Below are 18806 nucleotides of genomic sequence, written 5' to 3'. Positions count from 1 at the left end.
CTCGTACCCCTCGTTCATCTCTGCGCGGCGGGGAGATCAGGGGGAGATCGGGCCGGGGGGATCGGGCGGGGAGATCGGGCGGGGAGATCGGGCGGGGAGATCGGGCGGAGATTGGGCGGAGATCGGGCGGAGGTCGGCGGAGATCGGGCGGAGATCGGGGCGGGGGTCGCGGTGAGCCGCCTGTCTGCGTCGCCGCATGCAGCGCACGCACGCGGCGTGCGAACAGCTTCTCGGGCCGCACAAACTCGATGATGCCGAGGATGACGGCGAGGTCGCCGAAGAGGCCATTCATCAGCACGAGGGCGCCCGTCGAGTACCTACGTCCCCCACGAATCTCGGAGACTCGGAGAGACTCGGAGAATCTCGGACAGTCTCGCGCCCGTGGAGCACCTATCTCCTCCGAGCTTGGTCCGAGACGCAGCCGAGACATCACTGACCAGCCTGGAGGCGCCGTGAGCGCCAGTGCGAGACGCAGAGTGCGTCGACGTCGATCTCGAGCAGCCCCGGCCCGCCGAGCCGCATGTGCGTGCAGGCGAAAGCAGGACGCGCGCGGCCCGAGGACGGCGAGGACAGCGGGCAAGCGGTGTTGGAGTCGACGTCCCACGTGAGGAAGAGGAAGGCGAGGACGGAGACAGAGGTGTTGAAGATCTGGAAGAAGGTCATCTTGAGCAGCATGTGCATGTGCTGGTACGAGCGGTAGTGGTGCCTGACAGCAACCATGCGACGCTCACGGCGGTCTCTTGCGCGAGCAAACGTGCCGGTGCGGGCCGTGCTGCCGCTCGCGCCGCACGGCAAAGTAGGGGACGAGGTTGAAGATGACCACGTTGGACGCGATGATCACCATGGTGACCCACACCGTCGTGATCGCCTGTGGGGGAGATGCGGGGGAGGTATGGGGGAGATGTGGGGGGAGAGATGCGACCCACGCCGTCGTGATCGCCCCGCTCGAATGCGAGGTGCCCATGAAGTTGGCCACCGTGATGGCGGCCGTTGAGAGGCACGAGAAGAGCGCCACCTGTTCACAGCTAGAGGTGTGAAGAGACGCTGTTCACACCTAGAAGCAGTCCACCGGGAAGGGGAGCACCTGTTCGTCAGCAGACAGGTGAGGAGCAGCGCCCCCCCACAGCAACCACGCGAAGGATCGGCTCCAGGAGCGACGGGTCCTCTCGGGTCCTCTCGGGTCCTCTCGGGTCCTCTCGGGTCCTCTCGGGTCCTCTCGGGTCCTCTCGGGTCCTCTCGGGTCCTCTCGGGTCCTCTCGGGTCCTCTCGGGTCCTCTCGGGTCCTCTCGGGTACTCTCGGGTACTCTCGGGTACTCTCGGGTACTCTCGCCACCAAGAGCGTCGTCCGCACGCCGGCTGCGCGCATCGTCGCACGCGAGTAGCGCAGATTCCGCCTGATGCCCCGAGATGCCCCGAGATCAGCCGAGAGGGCCCGAGATTGCATCTCGCGCGGCACATGCATGCACCAGATGATGTCCGACGGCTCGCACGCGCGCGACACCTAGATGTACGGAGGGTGAGCGCGCGCCGGCTTGGGTGCAAGTGCGGAGCAGCATCGAGGGGTTGACAGCGGACTAGGCAAAACGTCGGAGGGCATGCGGAAGCGCGAGACGTGAAGCAGCACTGAAGGAGCACACCTGCTCGCAGCATGCGTCGTGAAGTGGCCCGTCCCATACCACGCGGCCTCGCTCGCGGGCGCCTGCAGCTTGTGCGCGGTTCGAAAGTACAGCTGCCGAAAGTCGACGTTTGTGCCCACCGACAGGTGGTGCGACCTGATGCCCCGAGGTGCCCCAAGCTCAGCTGAGAGGGCGCGAGATTGCATCTCGCGAGATTGCATCTCGCGGCGGTGCAGGCCCACCGCTCGTGCGCTCGGATGAGCTCGAAATGGCGCACGCATCGTGCGGCGTCCGTGCGGCGGCGGAAGACGACGAACGCGGTGCCATTGCAGACGCACGGAGCGGCGCTCTCGGCACGGAGGGTGGCGCGTGCGCGCGTCATCTTGACCAACAGTCGCTCGGCGGCGCGGCGGAGGGCGGGCGCGCGCCGTGCCTTTTGCGCCGCCGGCAACAGCGCATGCATGGTGTGCAGCTTTCGCCAGGCGGCGGCGAGGCGGTGCTGCCGCTCGAGGGAGCGGAGCAGCGGCAGCGAGTCGACGGAGAGTGCGATCGAGGCGATCGGGCCAAAGAAGGAGAAGTGGGCCTTGACGGCATGCGGGTCCGTGTACGCGCGAGGCAGGCACGAGACGCGCACCTGGGAGGCGGTGGAGGCGGTGGAGGCGGTGGAGGCGGCGGCAGCGGCGAGGGTGGTGCCCGATGACGGAGGAGAGGGCTGGGTGGCGGCGGCGAGGGTCGGAGCGGGCTCGAGCGTGGCGGGCTGAGAGGCGGGGGCGAGGCCGGCGGCAAGCGGGGCGGGGCAGACACGAGACAGCGCACCTTCAGTGTGAGGACACCAATATCAGGGAGAGCATACGGCGCCGCGCCGTGTATTCAGAGCGCCGCGTGCACACATGCTACGAGTACGATGAATGCAGCGGAATACAGCGGAGCACAGCGGAATACGTGTCCTCTCGAGCGCTAGTCGGAGTACAAGAATGCATATTGCTCTTCTGGGCTCGAGTGCACCGCAAAGTCGGACGCGCGGGCGCTGCTGGCCTCGGGCGCGGCGCTCAGCCCGCGCAAGCCCGTGGACCACACCCAGTACACGTACACACAGAACATGCCTGCTCACAAGGGACAGACTGAAGCGCGCCGTCCTCTGTGCGTTGCAGCTGCGAGTGCGCTGTGCCGCAGAGCGTTGAGGCCGAGAAGAGGTGAGCGCCGTCGGTCCAGAGGCCCTCCCCTACACCACAGCACGCGAGGTGGAGAGCCTCTTCCCCCGGGTGGCGTCTCGCTTCACGCGCAAGCCCCGCCGAGCGACGCGTTGCCCAGCAGAGTCGAGAGCAACGCGTGCAGCGCCGCCTGACCGCCGAGCGCCGCGAGGCGCGCGACGGGCTCGCCTGCGGACATGGCATGCGTGCAAGTCTCGGGTGTGATCTCGGCTGTACCGCAGCGGTGCCAAGGCAAGTGGACGAGGGGGCGGGGCAGTTGGCAGTGGATGAACGTGGGCGCTCTGAGCTCGGTCACCGTCGGGCGGAAGCGTCGCATCGCAAGAGGCCTCCCACGGCCACCGCAGCTGCAAGCGGGTGCCGCAGACCTACGTCATGAATACGCCGAGGTCAGGGGGGGAATGCGGTCTCGCGCCGTGTGTTCAGAGCACCGCGTGAACACACGGGCGACGAATACAGCGGAATGGCGTGGAATGCGGCGGAATATGGCGGAAGCGGCGTGTCCTCTCGAGCGCTAGTTGGAAGACAAGAACACGTGTTCGGCTTCTGGGGCCGCCGACGTTTGCGATGATCTGCGGGAGCGCAACGAGCGTGGCGACCTGTCGACATCAGCCGCGTCAAACGCGGCGCGTCTCACAGGTTGCGGCGGATCGCGACGAGAGCAAGGAACCGCAAACATGTACCTGCGGAGAGGCGTTGGTGGACGTGGGCATGCCGCGCGGTCGGCGTGCTGTGGTGCTGTGGGCGTGGCATCGAGTCTTTGCAAGAGCTGCGCACCCTGTGGTCCGTACGAAGCGCATATACAGTGCGACGCCCGTGCCGACGCGTGCCTAGAGCCCATCACGTCGTGTGGTGACCCGACGACCATCTCTTCACTCTGTATGTGTTTCTCCGCCACGCGCCGAGAATTCGTCCTCGGAGCATCGCAGATTGAGGAGGTTTCCGGTGGAGTCCTTGGGAAGAAAGAAGCGAACGTGCTCCTCCGCGGCGGCAAGGTCGAGCCTCCTCGGCGTCCCGATCTTGGAAAGCTGCAGCTCCGAAGCGACCTGTGCGATGGCACGCCGGAGCAGAGAGCGGTACCTGCGGCGCTGTCGAGTGGTCGTGGCACGCGTGTCCCGGACCGACCCGAAATCGGACATGTCAATCAGCGGGTCAGAGAGCGCCGTGGATGTGCGCTCTCTCATCTGCGCGGGCCCCGGCCGAAGGAGGTGGAAGAATACTGTCCCGTTTTGCTGTTCACAGCTAGGGACGGCCTCTGCGGCAAAGTCAAATCACCCCCACCGCCTCCCACCTCCCACCTCCCACAGGCAAACCTTCGGCTCCCGCTCAGAGGCTCGCCGCGCCCGTGCGGCGCGCCGAGGCGGCGCCGAGGCCGGCGCCTTGCACCCGGCCCGCGGCCGGCACCGCCTCGCCCCACAACTGACCGCCCTGCGGCCCCTGCGCAGGCGTACCACAGGCGTCGCTCAAAAAGCGACGCCGGGTGTGGGCTGCTCCCTTGACCCGTCACGGGTGCGGCGCGCCGAGGCGGCGCCGAGGCCGGCGCCTTGCACCCGGCCCGCGGCCGGCACCGCCTCGCCCCACAACTGACCGCCCTGCGGCCCCTGCGCAGGCGTGCCACAGGCGTCGCTCAAAAAGCGACGCCGGGTGTGGGCTGCTCCCTTGACCCGTCACCCGCCGCGCCCTCGCCCGGCCGCCTCACCGCTCACGGAGCGCTCGGCGGCTCGCCGCCGCCGCCGCGCTTCCCGCGCCGCCACGCATGCCCCTTGCCCTGACGCGCGCTCTGCAGCGGCGCAGAGCGCGCGTCCCTGGCACAGACGGAGCAGCGACCGCGCCAGCGGTCGCTGCTCCGTCCCCCCGTCGCGCGCGCCGCGCGCGCGCCGCCGCCGCCGCCGCCGCCGCCGCCGCCGCCGCCGCCCCCTCCTCGCCGTCTTCCCCACCCTACCCTCTGTTGCGCGCGCGCGCCCCGCGCTGCGCGCCCCCGCCCCCACCCCCGCCCCCGCCCCCGCCCCCGCTCCCACGCGCCCCTTCCCCGGTAGGTGTGCGGAGAAAGTGGAACCAATCGAGAGGTGGCAGAAGCCGCCGTGTGTGACACATATTGCGGCACGTGAGTGAGACAGAGCCCCGGCAGCGCGCGCGCAGCGCAACAGGCGTTTCAAACAGCAAACGGGACGGCCTGCGCAGCCTCTAACTATTTTTCAAGCCCGCCTCGCACGACACTAGGCACGGGACTGGCGCGCACTGGCACTAACACAGGTACACCACGGGAGCCGCCTAAGCGACTCCCGCGAGGAGGAAAGAATTTTACAACAAAAGGCGGTCGCACGACACGATTCACGCGACAGGCGAGGCGCGTTTTAGAACCGCTCGCTGGCACGACAGGGAGGGACGACCGCGAGGTGGCATGAAGGTTGCAGCGAGAATCGGCGAGGGACTGCGAAGAGAGATAGGAAGAGGCAGACGCCCAAGGGTTAGGGTGGGCGACGGCGAGCACCACACTCCTCTCCTTATAAAATCCCTGTGTGTGTGAAGGACGGCCGCGAAAGTGCACGGCGCAGCAAAACCTGTGTGGTGGCGGCGTGCCGTCCTTCCTCCCATCCCTCCCTTGGGTTGTCTGTTTTATTCTTTCTTTTCTTTCTCGCCGTTCATGGAGGCAACCGATGCGAGTCGACTGTGGTGTGTGTCGTCGTGGTTTCGTATCACTTGATAATTACGTGAGTACGTGTCGGTTGTGAAGGGCTAGGCGCGAAGAGCCTCTAGCAATTAATAATTACGAAGAGCCTCTAGCAATTAATAATTACGTGAGGAGAGTTGCTCGTGGCCAGACGGAAACCGGTGATGCAGAGGCGGCGGTACTCGTGGACTAGCTGCTCCCTCCCCATGCCCCGTACCTCCTCTAGCACGGCTTCGTCCAGGGTCGTGCATTCGAGCCGCATTAAATTCATTTTGTCGTGTCGCCCGCCGACATTTGGCACGTCGCGATTTGGCGCGTCGCCGTTTTTGTCTTCTTGCGCAAGGATCTACATCACTCGCCCAGCTACAGCAATCGCACCCGTGCGCTCTACAACGATGCTCAGTGGCCTGAACATCGCGCTTTGTGTCCTCGCCACCGACCCACCCGAGATGTTTTCGTCCTTCTCGCCGTCGGCCAAGGCGCACCGCCTGGTCTTCCACCACCATCTCAACCTCACCGTCAGCCCCGTGGAGCACACGGCCTCCTCTCCTCGATTCGCCAACTGCTCAGCCGGCGTTCAGGACCCAAGCCGCAAGGTCTGCTGCAGCGCTGCGTGCGGGCTGTGCGGCGGACGCGGCTGCTCCGGTCGCCCCGGCGGGCCACGCCAGTGCTGCGTGCCCGCTATCTTGAGCACGGGTCGGGTGTGCGAATCACGGGCGGACGTGGCGTGCATCCTGCGGGGCAGCAGCAACTACATCCGAGGCAACGGCGTTGAGCATCACGGCAGCAGTGGCGCTGTCCTCGCCGCAGCTGGTGGCGACTCTACGCCACCCGCCAGCCTCGCGCCAATGAAGCTGCATCCTCGACTGCCGTCCATCCAGGTAAAGCGAACAACTCATGCGGGGGTCACCAATGCCACCGCCGCCGCCACCGCCACCGCCCCACCACATCCATCAGAGACGCCGATCGTGCCCTTGTTGATGCGAGTCGTCCTCTACGTCACCACGCACCTCAGCGACGCACACGCAAAGCTCCTGCTAACCCCCTGCTGGGGCGACGACTCGCCGGTTTCCTTTCGTCGCCGTCACCCGGCCCTGTCGGCAGCCCACCTCCACTTCTTCGTCCCCGCAGAGCGCGTCGCGTGGCTGCGGACCCACTTCCCACTCGCATCGGTGTCGTCGCCTCGCGCCGGCACCGGCGCCAGAAAGCAGGATGGCGCCATCGAAGCGATGGCCAACCCGTCCTCGCGCCGCCTCTTCCGCGACTTTGATTGGGTTATCCGACTCAACCCCGACGTGGCGGTGCTCGATTTCTCGCCCTTTTACGCGCACATGGTGAGTGGGCGGTACGACGCGGTCGTCGGCACCTGCAGCCCGGGGTGGCGCGTCTTGACCGACTTCACAGTCTTCCGGCCTCAAGCAATCGACCGGGAGAGGGTTGACTGGACGTGCCCGCCGAACATAGGCCGCCCCAACGCCGAGTGCGAGATGACGCATATGTTGCGCAATGCCAGCCTCGCCGGAAGGGTAAAAGTGGTTTACCGCACGCAGTCCACTTGTCGTATTACGTGGAGCGGCGTCGTCTTGCATAGCCATGGCCACCGCGAGGAGTGCTCGACGAGCAACAGCTTCTACCTCAATGCCACAAGACCCGGGAGACGATAGCCGTCGCAATCGAACGAGCCGAGGACCCGCGCTTGCGCTTCGCCCTTGGGCCCCCCTAGGCTGAAACGGGTGGGGGCCCTGGGGCGCCTGCGGCCTGGCCGGTTTTAAGTAAACATTCTTTTTCGCACTGGGCGGTGTACGCCTGTGTCAGTGCAGTGCGGCGTGCCAGTCCCGTGCGTGTGCCCAGTGTTGTCGTCGTAAGACTACATGCACTGAAAACTCTCTCCAACGCGAGTACACTGACGTGTCCGCTGGTCGTCTCTGTGGACGCAGTGGAATGGTTGGGGAGTAGGGCTAGAGGGTCGCTCTACTCTTAGCCTCTGCAGCGAGCGAGCGCTCAACTTAGCCCCCGCACGGAGCTGGGCTCAGATTTAGACGCTGTATGGTCGGGGGCCATGAACTTAGACGACACAAGGCCAATTCCGGGCAAACCCCGTCGCTGGTAGCGCTGGTGATGGCACTGCTGCTGCTGCTGCTGCTGCTGCTGCCACTGCTGCTGCCGCGAGCCCATCTCGGCTCGTCCATACACCGAGCACATGCGCTGTTGCCTGCCCTTTGCAAGTCTGGATCGCGGCGGCAGCGCGCGCGCGGCGCGCGCGACGGAGGGGCGGAGCAGCGACCGCTGGCGCGGTCGCTGCTCCGTCTGTGCCAGGGACGCGCGCTCTGCGCCGCTGCACAGAGCGCGCGTCCAGCGCACCTGACCGCGCTCGAGGCCTCGAGCACGAGCTGCGCAGGCAGACGGCGCGCTCTGGCAGACAGAGCAGCGGCCGCCCAGGCAGTCGCTGCTCCGCCCCGTCCGAATCCGTCCGCCCGCGCGTGCTGCTGCCGCCGCCGCCGCCGCTCTCCACCCGGTGCCCGTGTGTCGTGAGAGTTGCTTTGTGTATGTGTATGTCGTATGTGTGTGGACTTATGTCACTCTTGAGCCTCTATATCTATGATTAGTAGACCGGTACTCGGGGAGAGATGGTCCCAGGTAGGAGGCTCCACACCACCTGACTCGCGTCGTGCCACCTGACTCTCGCCTGGAGAGGCCTCTTAGCCGAGGCACACGTGGCAATCGCCACGTGCGCCACAAGGGATTTCGGCCATTTTAGAGCCTTTTGCACAAAAATGCAGGTGGCTTCAGCCACTTGCTCCATGAGCAAAACAGTGCAAAAAGCACCTGGAGCAGATGGCTTACGCCGCGCCTGTGGACATGGGCAAAACAGTGCAAAAAGCACCTGGAGCAGATGGCTTACGCCGCCTGTGGCCATGGGCAAAACAGTGCAAAAAGCACCGGGAGTAGATTCCAAACGCCGCCTGTGGCCATGTGAGCGCTCGGGTGGCGCCAAGGGCTTCGGCCCCCTCCAAGCCACCTGCCCCGCCCCCCTCGCCACACGTGGAGGGCTGGAGCACGTGCGCCACCTGGGCCTGGGCAGGTGGCAACAGGTGGCTTCAGCCCCCTCCAAGCCACCTGCCCCCCCTCCCTCGCCACACGAGGAGGGCTGGAGCACGTGCGCCACCTGGGCCTGGGCAGGTGGCTCCAGGTGGCTTCGGCCCCTCCAAGCCACCTGCCCCGCCCCCCTCGCCACACCTGGAGGGCCGGAGCACGTGCGCCACCTGCCTGGCGCAAGTTTGAATTCGGAAACGGAAAATCCGAGCCACGGAAGGGCTGGCCTGCCAAACGCGAGCCGCCCCGCTCCTCCCCGCGCTGCAAACTGGGACTGTGGGGTGTGTGAATGAGGGCCTGCGGCGGTCATCGGCGGCTACAATCAATGTCCGGCGTCGACATAAGCCTGGGGCTTCAACCCGGCCCGCGCGGGCGTTTGGTGTGGCTGCAAACGCCGCAGGAGCCGGTGGCTGCGCTGCTCACGCGCCGTTGCTGCCGACGCTGAGCAGCCTGACTCGCCAATGAGAAGACTGCCCAATAATACGCCATCACTCGATCCCCGATAAACCAGGCCATGCAGAGCTTTGTCGGCCTCGCCGACGTCGTGTGCCGGCTGCGCGGTAGAGTTGCGAGAGTGGATTGTGGAGGCGCGGCGGGGGCGGCTCGTGGTGCCGAGGCGGTGTATAGTACATTCCTATTCAAAAGAACACGCACGATGAAATTCCCGAAGTGACGCCCAGGTGGCGCACGTGCTCCAGCCCTCCAGGTGTGGCGAGGGGGGGCATGCAGGTGGCTTGGAGGGGCCGAAGCCACCTGGAGCCACCTGCCCGGGCCCAGGTGGCGCACGTGCTCCAGCCCTCCAGGCAGGTGTGGCGAGGGGGGGCAGGTGGCTTGGAGGGGGGCGAAGCCACCTGGCGCCACCCGAGCGGTCACATGGCCACAGGCGGCGTTTGGAATCTACTCCAGGTGCTTTTTGCACTGTTTGCCCATGGCCACAGGCGGCGTAAGCCATCTGCTCCAGGTGCTTTTTGCACGGTTTTGTCCATGTCCACAGGCGGCGTAAGCCATCCACAGGCGGCGTAAGCCATCTGCTCCAGGTGCTTTTTGCACGGTTTTGTCCATGTCCACAGGCGGCGTAAGCCATCTGCTCCAGGTGTTTTGGGGACTGTTTTGCTCATGGAGCAAGTGGCTAAAGCCACCTGCATTTTGTGCAAAAAGCTGCAAAGGACTCGTGGAGGCACGTGGCGCTTTCCGCGTGTGTCTCGTGCAAAATCCGGCATTTTGTGGCTTTCAGGTGGCACGACGCGAGTCAGGTGGTGTGGAGCCTCCTACCTGGGCCCATCTATGTACTCGGGTTTGGATGGTAGCGGGGGCCCCGCCGGAGGCTGGTTACTGATTTCGTTGGGCTTGGGGAGGCTGCTGCGCGGCGCGGCAGGTTTTCTTCTTAAACTTCCTAAAAGGAGGGCTCGGCTCGCCTGCGGGCTCGCACCTTTTGTGTGTGTGCGCGTAATCGCTTACCTTCTCTTGAACAAGTTATTTAGGAGCACCCCGGTTTCGGATATCGGCGAACGATTGGACGGTGCCACCAACTGAGTCAAATGGAGCCCTGTGATGTGGGACCTCACTCCCAGAAGCTTGGAGCTTCAGGCCGCGACCACGTGGCTAGGTGGACACTAAAGTGCCATTTTGGCGCCAAATCTTGGCGCGAAATGACACGTGGCTTGGCGGGAGTGTGGTGTGGCTGCGCTGCTCGCCAGCAGCGCTGCTGAGCGCCACAGCTGCTGCTCCCTTCAGCCAGACGGCCGGGCCTGCGCAGCATGACCGCTGGCCTTCCTCCTGCACCACAGGAGCGCGCCAAGGCGCGCGTCTGGGCAAGCAGTGCGTCACATCGCGATGCGAGAGTCGACGCTGTGACGCCGCCGCTCGCCGGCTAGAATGACAGTGGTAGCATTCGAGTACGCGTCGAGCTGTGCGTACCATCACTTGCATGCGAGCTCATTGTGTCCCTGAGCTGCTGTGGGGTGCGTGGGCTCAGCTGCGGAGCACGTACTGGGTGGCGGTAGGGGGGTGCTCCTAAATAACTTGTTTTCAAGAGAAGGTATGTGTGTGTGTGGAGAAATATTTACCTTACCTTACCTGACCTGTAGATTGCTCTAGAGCCCATCTTCTCGGCTGCCGTTGGCGTCGCCATCCACGCTGCCCACGGACAGCTCCCAGAACTCTCGCCAGCTCTCGCAATCGCAGGCCCAACCGCTTAGCGGGAGAGTTAGCACGGTCGGCGGTCGCATCAGCAGCGACTCGGGCTCGACCACGCGCGCGTAGTCGGCGGCGGAGATCGGAGGCATCGTGAGCACGCCAGCCGGCAGCGCGCCCGCCGCAGCGCCCGGCGCCGGCAGCGCGAGGCGCGCGCCGCCACCCGCGCCGAGCGCGCCGCCGCCCCGCCGCGCGAGCCGGAAGCCTGTGATCTCGGGCAGCTGCCGCTCGGCAGCCACGTTTGCGAAGAGGGTGCCCGCGCAGCGCTTGGAGGCGGCGAGGCGCGGGCCCGCCGCCGGCTCGCCTGTGGACGCGTCTCGGACATGTCACGGACGTGTCTTGACATGTCCACGCGGGCCCGCCGCCGGCTCGCCTGTGGACGCGTCTCGGACATGTCACGGACGTGTCTTGACATGTCCACGCGGGCCCGCCGCCGGCTCGCCCTCCGACTGGCGAGCGTGCACGTGCCCAAAGCAGTGGAGTACGGGCGGCCGCTCGAGCCCCTCGAGCATCTCGCGCAGCGCCGCGCAGCCCACCCGCCTGCTCCGGAGGGCCGCCCCTTAGAAAAGAGGACACGCCCGCGCGGGCGTATGTCTCTTCTGACCGTCGCCTGCTCCGGATGCCCGCCCCGTTGTCTTTGCCGCCGCCCACGATGTCGAGCACGCCGCGCGGAGGGGTGTGCGTGCAGAGCAAGCTGCCCGCGATCCGCCGCCCGCCTGAGGCAAGGTAAGGTCAACTTCTCCACACACACGAGGTGGTGGGGCGAGGGCCGGGCGACCCTCGCGTCTCCACGTCTAGACGACAGGAGCCCCACGGCATTCAAAGTGCAAGGCCCAGTGCGCGTGGGTGGGCGGTGTGTGTGTGTGTGTCCGCCCGCCTGCCGTCTCGCGCGCCGAGAGGAGTGAGTGTTGACGTCCTTCTCTGAGATGTGCTCGGGCGCTGGACTATGTCGGCGAGCGCACAGGCATGCGATCGAGTGACACGTGTGGTGTGGTGGGCTATAGGGGGCCAGACTGAGGGCCCGCCTGCCGTCTCGCGCGCCGAGAGGAGGTGGCCGACGCGGCACCTGGGGATGGCGGCGAGACGTCTAGCAGCCACGGCTACGTGCGAGGGGGCGCCGGCGCCGTGAGTGGAGGAAGGGCAGCTGGCCATCGACCGGCTTCTATTGGAGCGGGTGCGATCACCAAAGCTAGTGGGTTCGCACCAGTGGCGGCGCCACCAGGCGGCGCAGTCGAGGCGCTGCTGCAGCTGCACGCCGCCGAAAAGGAAGCCGCCCTCGGGTCGCCAGTGGTGGGAGATGGACTGGTGCGCCTATGAGGGGGAGGGGGAAGAGAGGGGCGGGCGAGGAAGGAGGGGGGAGGGAGGAGGTAGAGGTGGGTCGGTGATGCAGCAGAGGTGAGGATGGGAGAGAGGTCGGTGATGCAAAGAGGGAGAGGTGGAGGTGCGCGCCTTGCCGGAGATATGGGGAGAGATGGGGAGATATGGTGGAGGTGCGCGCCTTGCCGCCGGTGTCGTACGACGTCCACGGGCTCCCAACCACGCGCAGCGCCGCACCGCAGGGCAGGTCGAGGTCCGCCGCCTGTAGTCATCAACTATGGTTCACACGCTTCTATACCTCGGCTATCTCTCGGCTATCTCTCGGCGGTCTCTCGGCGGTCTCTCGGCTAGTTCGCCGCCTCGTCGCACAGAACGTGTACCCGCCCGCCGGGCAAGCCCGAGAGCAGGCGGCGGAGGCGGCTGGCCGCAGCCCTGCCTTCGTCGTGCAGCGGCGGGGCCTCGCCACCTTGCCGCGCGGCCGCCGGGTCGTGGCGCGCGAGGCGCGCGCAAGCGAGGCAGTCGGCGTCGCGGCAGAGCAGTCCGTCGTGGTTGCCTGTGGGAAGGGTCCGAGAAAGTTCCGAGAGGGGTGCCAGAGGCGGCGGCGCCGGCAAAGCAGCCCGTCGTGGCTGCCTCCGACGAGCACCACGTGCATGCCCGGCTTTGCGGCGAGGACCCGGCCCAGGAGGCGCCTAGACACTTCCTAGACACTTCCTAGACACTTCCTAGACACTCCCTGGCGAGCAGCCGGCCCAGTAGGCGCCGCCACGAGTCGAGCGTCGCTCCGTCGGGCCTAACTAGGGCATGACTGGTCATCAGCAGGCAGCTGAGTCAGCAGCAGTTCGCGTCTCTCGCCGTCGCGCCTCGTCTGCGCGCGCGAGGTGCTCTCTGCCTCCGTCTCGAGGCCGACGTCGCCCGCAAAGAGGCAGACGTCGACGTGGGCCGGAGAGCGGTCCGACTCGAACCAGCCGGCGAGCGAGAGGCCTCCGATGTACTCCTCCTCGTGGTGGCGGTGCAGGTCGGCGGTGGCGACGACGGTGACGGCGCGGCTCCCGCGCGGGTGCAGTGTCACCACGTCGCGCCTCTGCGCGGGGGCGGCGGCCTTCTGCCGCTTCGCCGCGCGGACATCAGCGACGTACTCGTCCTCGTCTTCGGTGTCGCCGTCAAATTCTCCGAGGTACGAGCGCCACGCTCTCCGCACGGTGACCGGCGCCATCCGAGATGGCTCGAGCGACGCCATCCGAGATGGCTCGAGCGACGATTCGGCGGCGGCGGCACCGACGTTTGCCGCTCTGAGCGAGAAGCTGCTGCTGCCCTCCTGCCCGTCCACGTTGACGAGATGACGGCCGGTCTGGGCGTCATAGCCGACGATGCTGCCGCCGCGGCCGTTTAGCTCGGCGCGCGAGGCGAGGCCCGACACGACGCAGCGCTGCCCAATCGAGAGCAGCTCGTCGTCCATCAGCGGCAAGCATCACGCAAAAAGAAAAAAGTCTCCGACCTCGCGCTCGAGGGTCCTTCTCCCACCCCTCGTTTGGCGTGCCCGTTTTATTTATTTATCGCGCTCGAGGGCGTGTGGCAATTCGCGACACGCGCGCTGCCTCTGTAACCGTACACGGCGGGCCAACCCGGGCACAGACCCCTTGGAGGGCCAAAAGTGTACGCCAAATTTGCCCCGTACGCGCTACAACTGTACGCGCTGACTGTTGTCCTCGGTAATTCATAATTCTCGGTACGCTTCAACAGACAACAGGCCTTCAGCTTCCACACAGCGTTGCGGTTGCGGTATGTCGCCGTAGTCGCGTCCAGTGAGGTACAGCGATTACACAGCTTGTGCTGCCGAGCATGCATGTACCGTGCCACGGCACATCGTTGAGTACTGCGCAGTACTAAAAACACAACTATCACGCGCTAAACCTGGCGCTAAACACGCGCATGCAAAACAAGAGAGCCCTCTCAGGAAGCAAGTGCCACAAATGATAGCGCACTGTGCCTCACCGCCCAGCCCACCCAGCCCACGCCACAGCACACATGAGCCATGCGACGTCACGCTTTAGATCTAAGCAAGATAGCGATACAGCTGCTCGCCAGCTCTCTGCTCAAGGCACTCTCTGCGCACTCTGTCATCGATTCTTTCCATGATGAGCTGGTGCATGGGTTCATGATCGTAAACGTGCTGAACTCGACCGGCGAGGCGCTGCGCAACAGCGCCGGGCAGCTCAGCACAGGGCACCACCTTACGTGATTTCGTGATCTCGGCAATCGCGCGGTCAATCCAGTACTTCTTGTCAGCGCGCTCATTCTTCTGGCGGACGTGGTCGCGCTCGAGCAGCAGCTGTGACCACCCGAGCTGGACAGATCCCCACAGGGTCCTGCAGGTTCCCCGCAGCCGACCGACCGAGCACGCAGCCGATGAGTTACAAAAGAGCGTGCCGTGCGTGCGCGTCAGGCGGGCGATGACAGACATCACGTCCGGTGGTAAGTCGAGGATGCTCATCGGGCCCGCAAAGACTGGCTCTGCAAACTCCTGCCACACGGCGAAGCGGAGTCAGCCACTCGTACGGCGCTCGGACGCCGCGAGCGGGATGGTCGCCCCCCCCCCCCCCCCCACACAACACATTCACAGTTGGTGAACGGCAGGTGGGTGAGACGGGCGTGTGTGTTGGGCTTGTCCCCTCTTCTTGTCCCCCTATCCCACACCCCCCGCCCCCTTTGCTCCCCACGCCCTTGCTGTCGGTTGTCGCCGCGCAGCGCAGAGTTATCGCAACTCTAGTCATTGGTCTGACCAATCAATGCACAATGGGTCCCCAGAGCTTAATAGCCGCCAGCGTAGCTGTCTGTACGTTCGTTTCGTATGAATTGACACCCAAACGCACCTCTACACACAGCTCGGCGGACCAGCACAGCTCTATGCTGTCGCTGGGCCCATTTAGTTTTACACGGAGTTGTTTCTTCCCAGGCGCGCGGCGTGGCGCGTGGCGTCCGGCGTGGCGAAATCTGGGACGCGGCCATGTTGCGAGTCGCGAACAGGGCACGCGAGGGAGCCTTCTCGTGTTCCGCGTTGCTTGATTTCATGCATTCCGAGTTAACGCCCAACTGCGCTGTAACCGCGCATTTCGGCATTTCTCGCATTTGCGGGCCACTTCAGCCCCCCACGCGCCACGCGGAATCATCCGGGTCGTTGGGTTGGGGCGGACTGTTACGTCCTCGGTTCTCGGTCGCTCCAGCTTACGCGCAGCGCTGCGGTATGTCATCGTAGTCGCGTCCAGTGAGGAGCGATTACAAGCTTGTGCCGACTGTGTATGTACCGTGAACGCCCGAGGTGTCAGCTGTAGTACTCTGTGCTTTCGCTTCCACCATGGCTGGTTTCGAACGCTGCGAGGGCGGCTCATGCACACGGTGCAGCTCTCGCCGTCCTCGACCTCCATTGGCTCGTGCATTTGTCCGTTCTGCGGGTACGTGCCCGCCCCCCTGAAGGTTTCCCGAGACCTCGCTGGGTGCCTCTCGATCATTTCAGTACTGGAAAAGGTCGATTCCGCATAAGAAAGAATGGCTTGCATTCTTCTTAACGGAGTCGCTTAGGTGGCTCCGGTGGTGTGCCTGTGATAGTGCTAGCACGCCCAGTTCGCACCGGGTTTTTAAATTTCGGAGTGTAAAAGAAAGATACCCCCACCCTTTGGGCCGCCGCTCCTTCACAATCACAAAATGCTCCTCCTCGCTGCGGCCCCGCTCGCCGTACGGCACGCCGGCCCCGACTTCTCTACGTTCCTCGACCACGCGACCGGAACTTGGCGAGGTGCAGTCTTTCGGCACTCACCGGCAGGGTCCGGGCCGCCTCGGGCGACACAGAGCGTTCACCACGTGTCAGAGGTGATGCGAGCGTGCGGCGGCGCGGTGCAAGGCGTCAGCGAGTGCGGAGGCCTTGGTGAGGACGACCTGTATCTGAACCGTGCGGCCGGCGGCGCCACCTTCTTTTCCTTCGGCTCGTGGGCGCTCGTGAGCGGCGGCTGTGACGGCGGCTGCGTCCACCTCTGCCTGTGCCAGGACGAGTCGCGCCACCGCATCGACATCCGCCTCGAGGAAGGCGAGCTGCACAGCGTCAGCGTGGCGGTGGAGGGCCGCCGCGCCACTCCGCCGCTCGCGACGCAGCTGCTTTCCGGCCAAGAGGCCGTGGCGTCGGCCGAGTCGTTGGGCGGGGTGCGGGAGGCCTAGATGCGAGGACTCACTCATTCACTCACAGACACAGACACAGACACAGACACAGACACAGACACAGACACAGACACAGACACACGCACACGCACGCACGCACGCACGCACGCACGCACGCACCCACACACACACACACGCACGCACGCACGCACGCACGCACGCACGCACGCACGCACGCACGCACGCACGCACGCACGCACGCACGCACGCACGCACGCACGCACGCACGCACGCACGCACGCACGCACGCACGCACGCACGCACGCACACACACACACACACACACACACACACACACACACACACACACTCACACACACTCACACACTCACACACTCACACACTCACACACTCACACACTCACACTCACACACACACACACACACACAAGACGACCTTTCCTAGACCTTTCCGAGACCTTTCCGAGACCTTTCCTCAGGCGTGGGACGACCTCATACTGACGGGCGTGCCTCCTGGCAGCGGAGCGGGCTGGGCGAGCCAGCGGGCGGTCTGGGACCTCTGCTCGTCCGCCGCGGCGGAGGAGGAGACCCGAGGGGTGACCTTTCCGAGACCTTTCCGAGACCTTTCCGAGACCTTTCCGAGACCTTTCCTAGGAGGTCCCGCTGCCCGAGGGGTGCCAGCTCCTCCCAGGCCGCTAGGTAGATGCAGAGCTGCTGCTGCGCTATGCTGACAACAACAACTGGCACACACACACACACCCCACACACACAGAGAGAGAGGGAGAGAGAGGGAGAGAGAGAGAGAGAGAGACAGACAGAGACAGACAGAGACAGACAGAGACAGACAGACAGAGAGACAGAGAGATGGAGAGATGGAGAGATGGAGAGAGAGAGGCTGCCACACATCAGGCCGCTGCTGGGTCGCAGTGCGGGGCGAGGGCGACGGGGTGGTCTGGGTCGAGGGCGGCGTAGTTGGCGAGGAGCGGCGGACCCTAGAAGCAGAAATCTCCCCGTATCTCCCCGTCTCTCCCCGGATCTCCCCGTATCTCCCCGTATCTCCCCGTATCTCCCCGTATCTCCCCGTATCTCCCCGTATCTCCCGTACCTCGGCGAGGAGCGGCGGACCCTAGAAGCAGAAATCTCCCCGTATCTCCCCGTATCTCCCCGTATCTCGGCGAGGAGCGGCGGACCCTAGAAGCGGAACACACTCCGGTCTTCGTCTTCCAACTGGCGCTCGAGAGGACGCGTACTCCGCCGTGTTCGACCGCAGCCGTATTCACTGTCTTCGCAGCCCCTCGTATTCACACGGCGCTCTGAATACACCGCACAACACCGTGCTCCCGCCCTGACGGTGGCGTAGTCAGACTGTCGACACCGCACAACACCGTATTCCCGCCTTCATGGCGGCGTAGTCAGACTACAGGACGCGCGCAAATCGATCAGCCGCTTGCTAGACTTTCCCTAGACCTCAGACCTCTCCTGGACCATTCCTAGGCCTCGTGCAAGTCGATCGGCCACCTGCTCTCGCCGGACGGGTCCATCCGCCGCGTCGCCTTCCGGAAGCGGCAGCGGCAGCCCTCCCGCCTGCCCAGCTTGCAGTGCAAGTATGGCGAGATCGCCACCGACGCGGCAGAGCCCGCTGCCGCTGCGGCCCTCGACGCCGGCGGCAAAGCCTATTGGCTGGTCCACGAGCCCGGGACGCCGCTCGAGGCGCTCCCCGCCGCCGCCGCCGCCACCGCCGCCGCCCTTCCCCGCGGGCGCGCGCTGCTGCTGACGCTGCCGCAGGAGCTGTCGCCGCGCCGCGCGCACAGCGACGCCGCGCCGCGCGTCGGCACGCGGCTGCTTCCTGGACCTCTCCTAGACCTTTCCGAGACCTTTCCGAGACCTTTCCGAGACCTTTCCTCAGGCGTCGGCACGCGGCTGCTGCTCGAGGACGAGCGGGTGGCGATCTGGGAGTTCCGGCTGACGCCGGGCGAGGCGTGCGCGTACCACACGCTAGATGCGGGAGGCGGGGCCGTCTGTATACGGACGAGTGCTGTACTCGAGAGGACACGTGCCCCATCGTGTCCAGCTGCATGCAGCGGCACTCGCTGCACTCGTGGCCCGTTCGATCACAACGCAGGGACACAACGCAGGTACCACACGCACACGCGGCCGTACGCCTTTGTCAACCTGGAGGCGAGCCTAACGCAGGCCCTCGCGCCCGACGGCGGGGCGGTGGGCGAGCCGGCCTACCAGGAGGAGGGGCAGGTGACTTTTGTGGCCCACGACCAGCTCAGCAGCCACGGCGTCCGCAACGTTGGTGAGCAGACGTTTGTGCAGTTTGTGGTGGAGTTTAAGTGAAACAGGTTTTGTTTATGTGTACTCGTGTCGTCACTAGCGCACACTCTCAGATCCACAAAGACGTGTTTCGAAACTTGAGACATCTCATGGCGCGATTCACGTGAGGAAAAGCCGGGCCGAGGCCCCGAGCCGAGGGTCCGGAGGGACGCACCAGCCAGCACAGCCACCACCCCAGGCAGCTGCCGCAGACACGCTGCTG

At 65.4% G+C, this 18806-nt stretch overlaps 2 protein-coding genes across 2 annotated transcripts; one reads left to right on the top strand and one right to left on the bottom strand.

The window, feature by feature from the left end:
* Positions 1–10732: 10732 nt before the first annotated feature.
* Positions 10733–13549, bottom strand: EMIHUDRAFT_448373 (hypothetical protein; the record flags this gene model as incomplete). The annotated part of the gene is made up of 10 exons (XM_005761839.1): positions 12959–13549; positions 12859–12888; positions 12729–12787; positions 12458–12651; positions 12280–12360; positions 11986–12092; positions 11807–11847; positions 11392–11497; positions 11224–11321; positions 10733–11085 (listed from the first exon to the last, which is right to left on the bottom strand). Coding segments are annotated over exons 1-10 (1446 nt in total), but the record flags the coding sequence as incomplete, so codon positions are not given.
* Positions 13550–15797: 2248 nt separating this feature from the next.
* EMIHUDRAFT_461749 (hypothetical protein) lies at positions 15798–18627 on the top strand (the record flags this gene model as incomplete). Its single annotated transcript, XM_005761838.1, has 3 exons — positions 15798–16289; positions 16744–16860; positions 17759–18627. 3 exons carry the CDS (start codon positions 15798–15800, stop codon positions 18605–18607), a joined length of 1458 nt encoding a protein of 485 aa, XP_005761895.1. The 3' UTR covers positions 18608–18627.
* Between the last annotated feature and the right edge of the window lie 179 nt (positions 18628–18806).

This window comes from Emiliania huxleyi (genome assembly GCF_000372725.1).
Source record: "Emiliania huxleyi CCMP1516 unplaced genomic scaffold EMIHUscaffold_7, whole genome shotgun sequence".
Classification (NCBI taxonomy): domain Eukaryota; phylum Haptophyta; order Isochrysidales; family Noelaerhabdaceae; genus Emiliania; species Emiliania huxleyi.
Note: the sequence above shows the minus strand (reverse complement) of the source record. Positions and strands in the feature narration are given on the sequence as shown.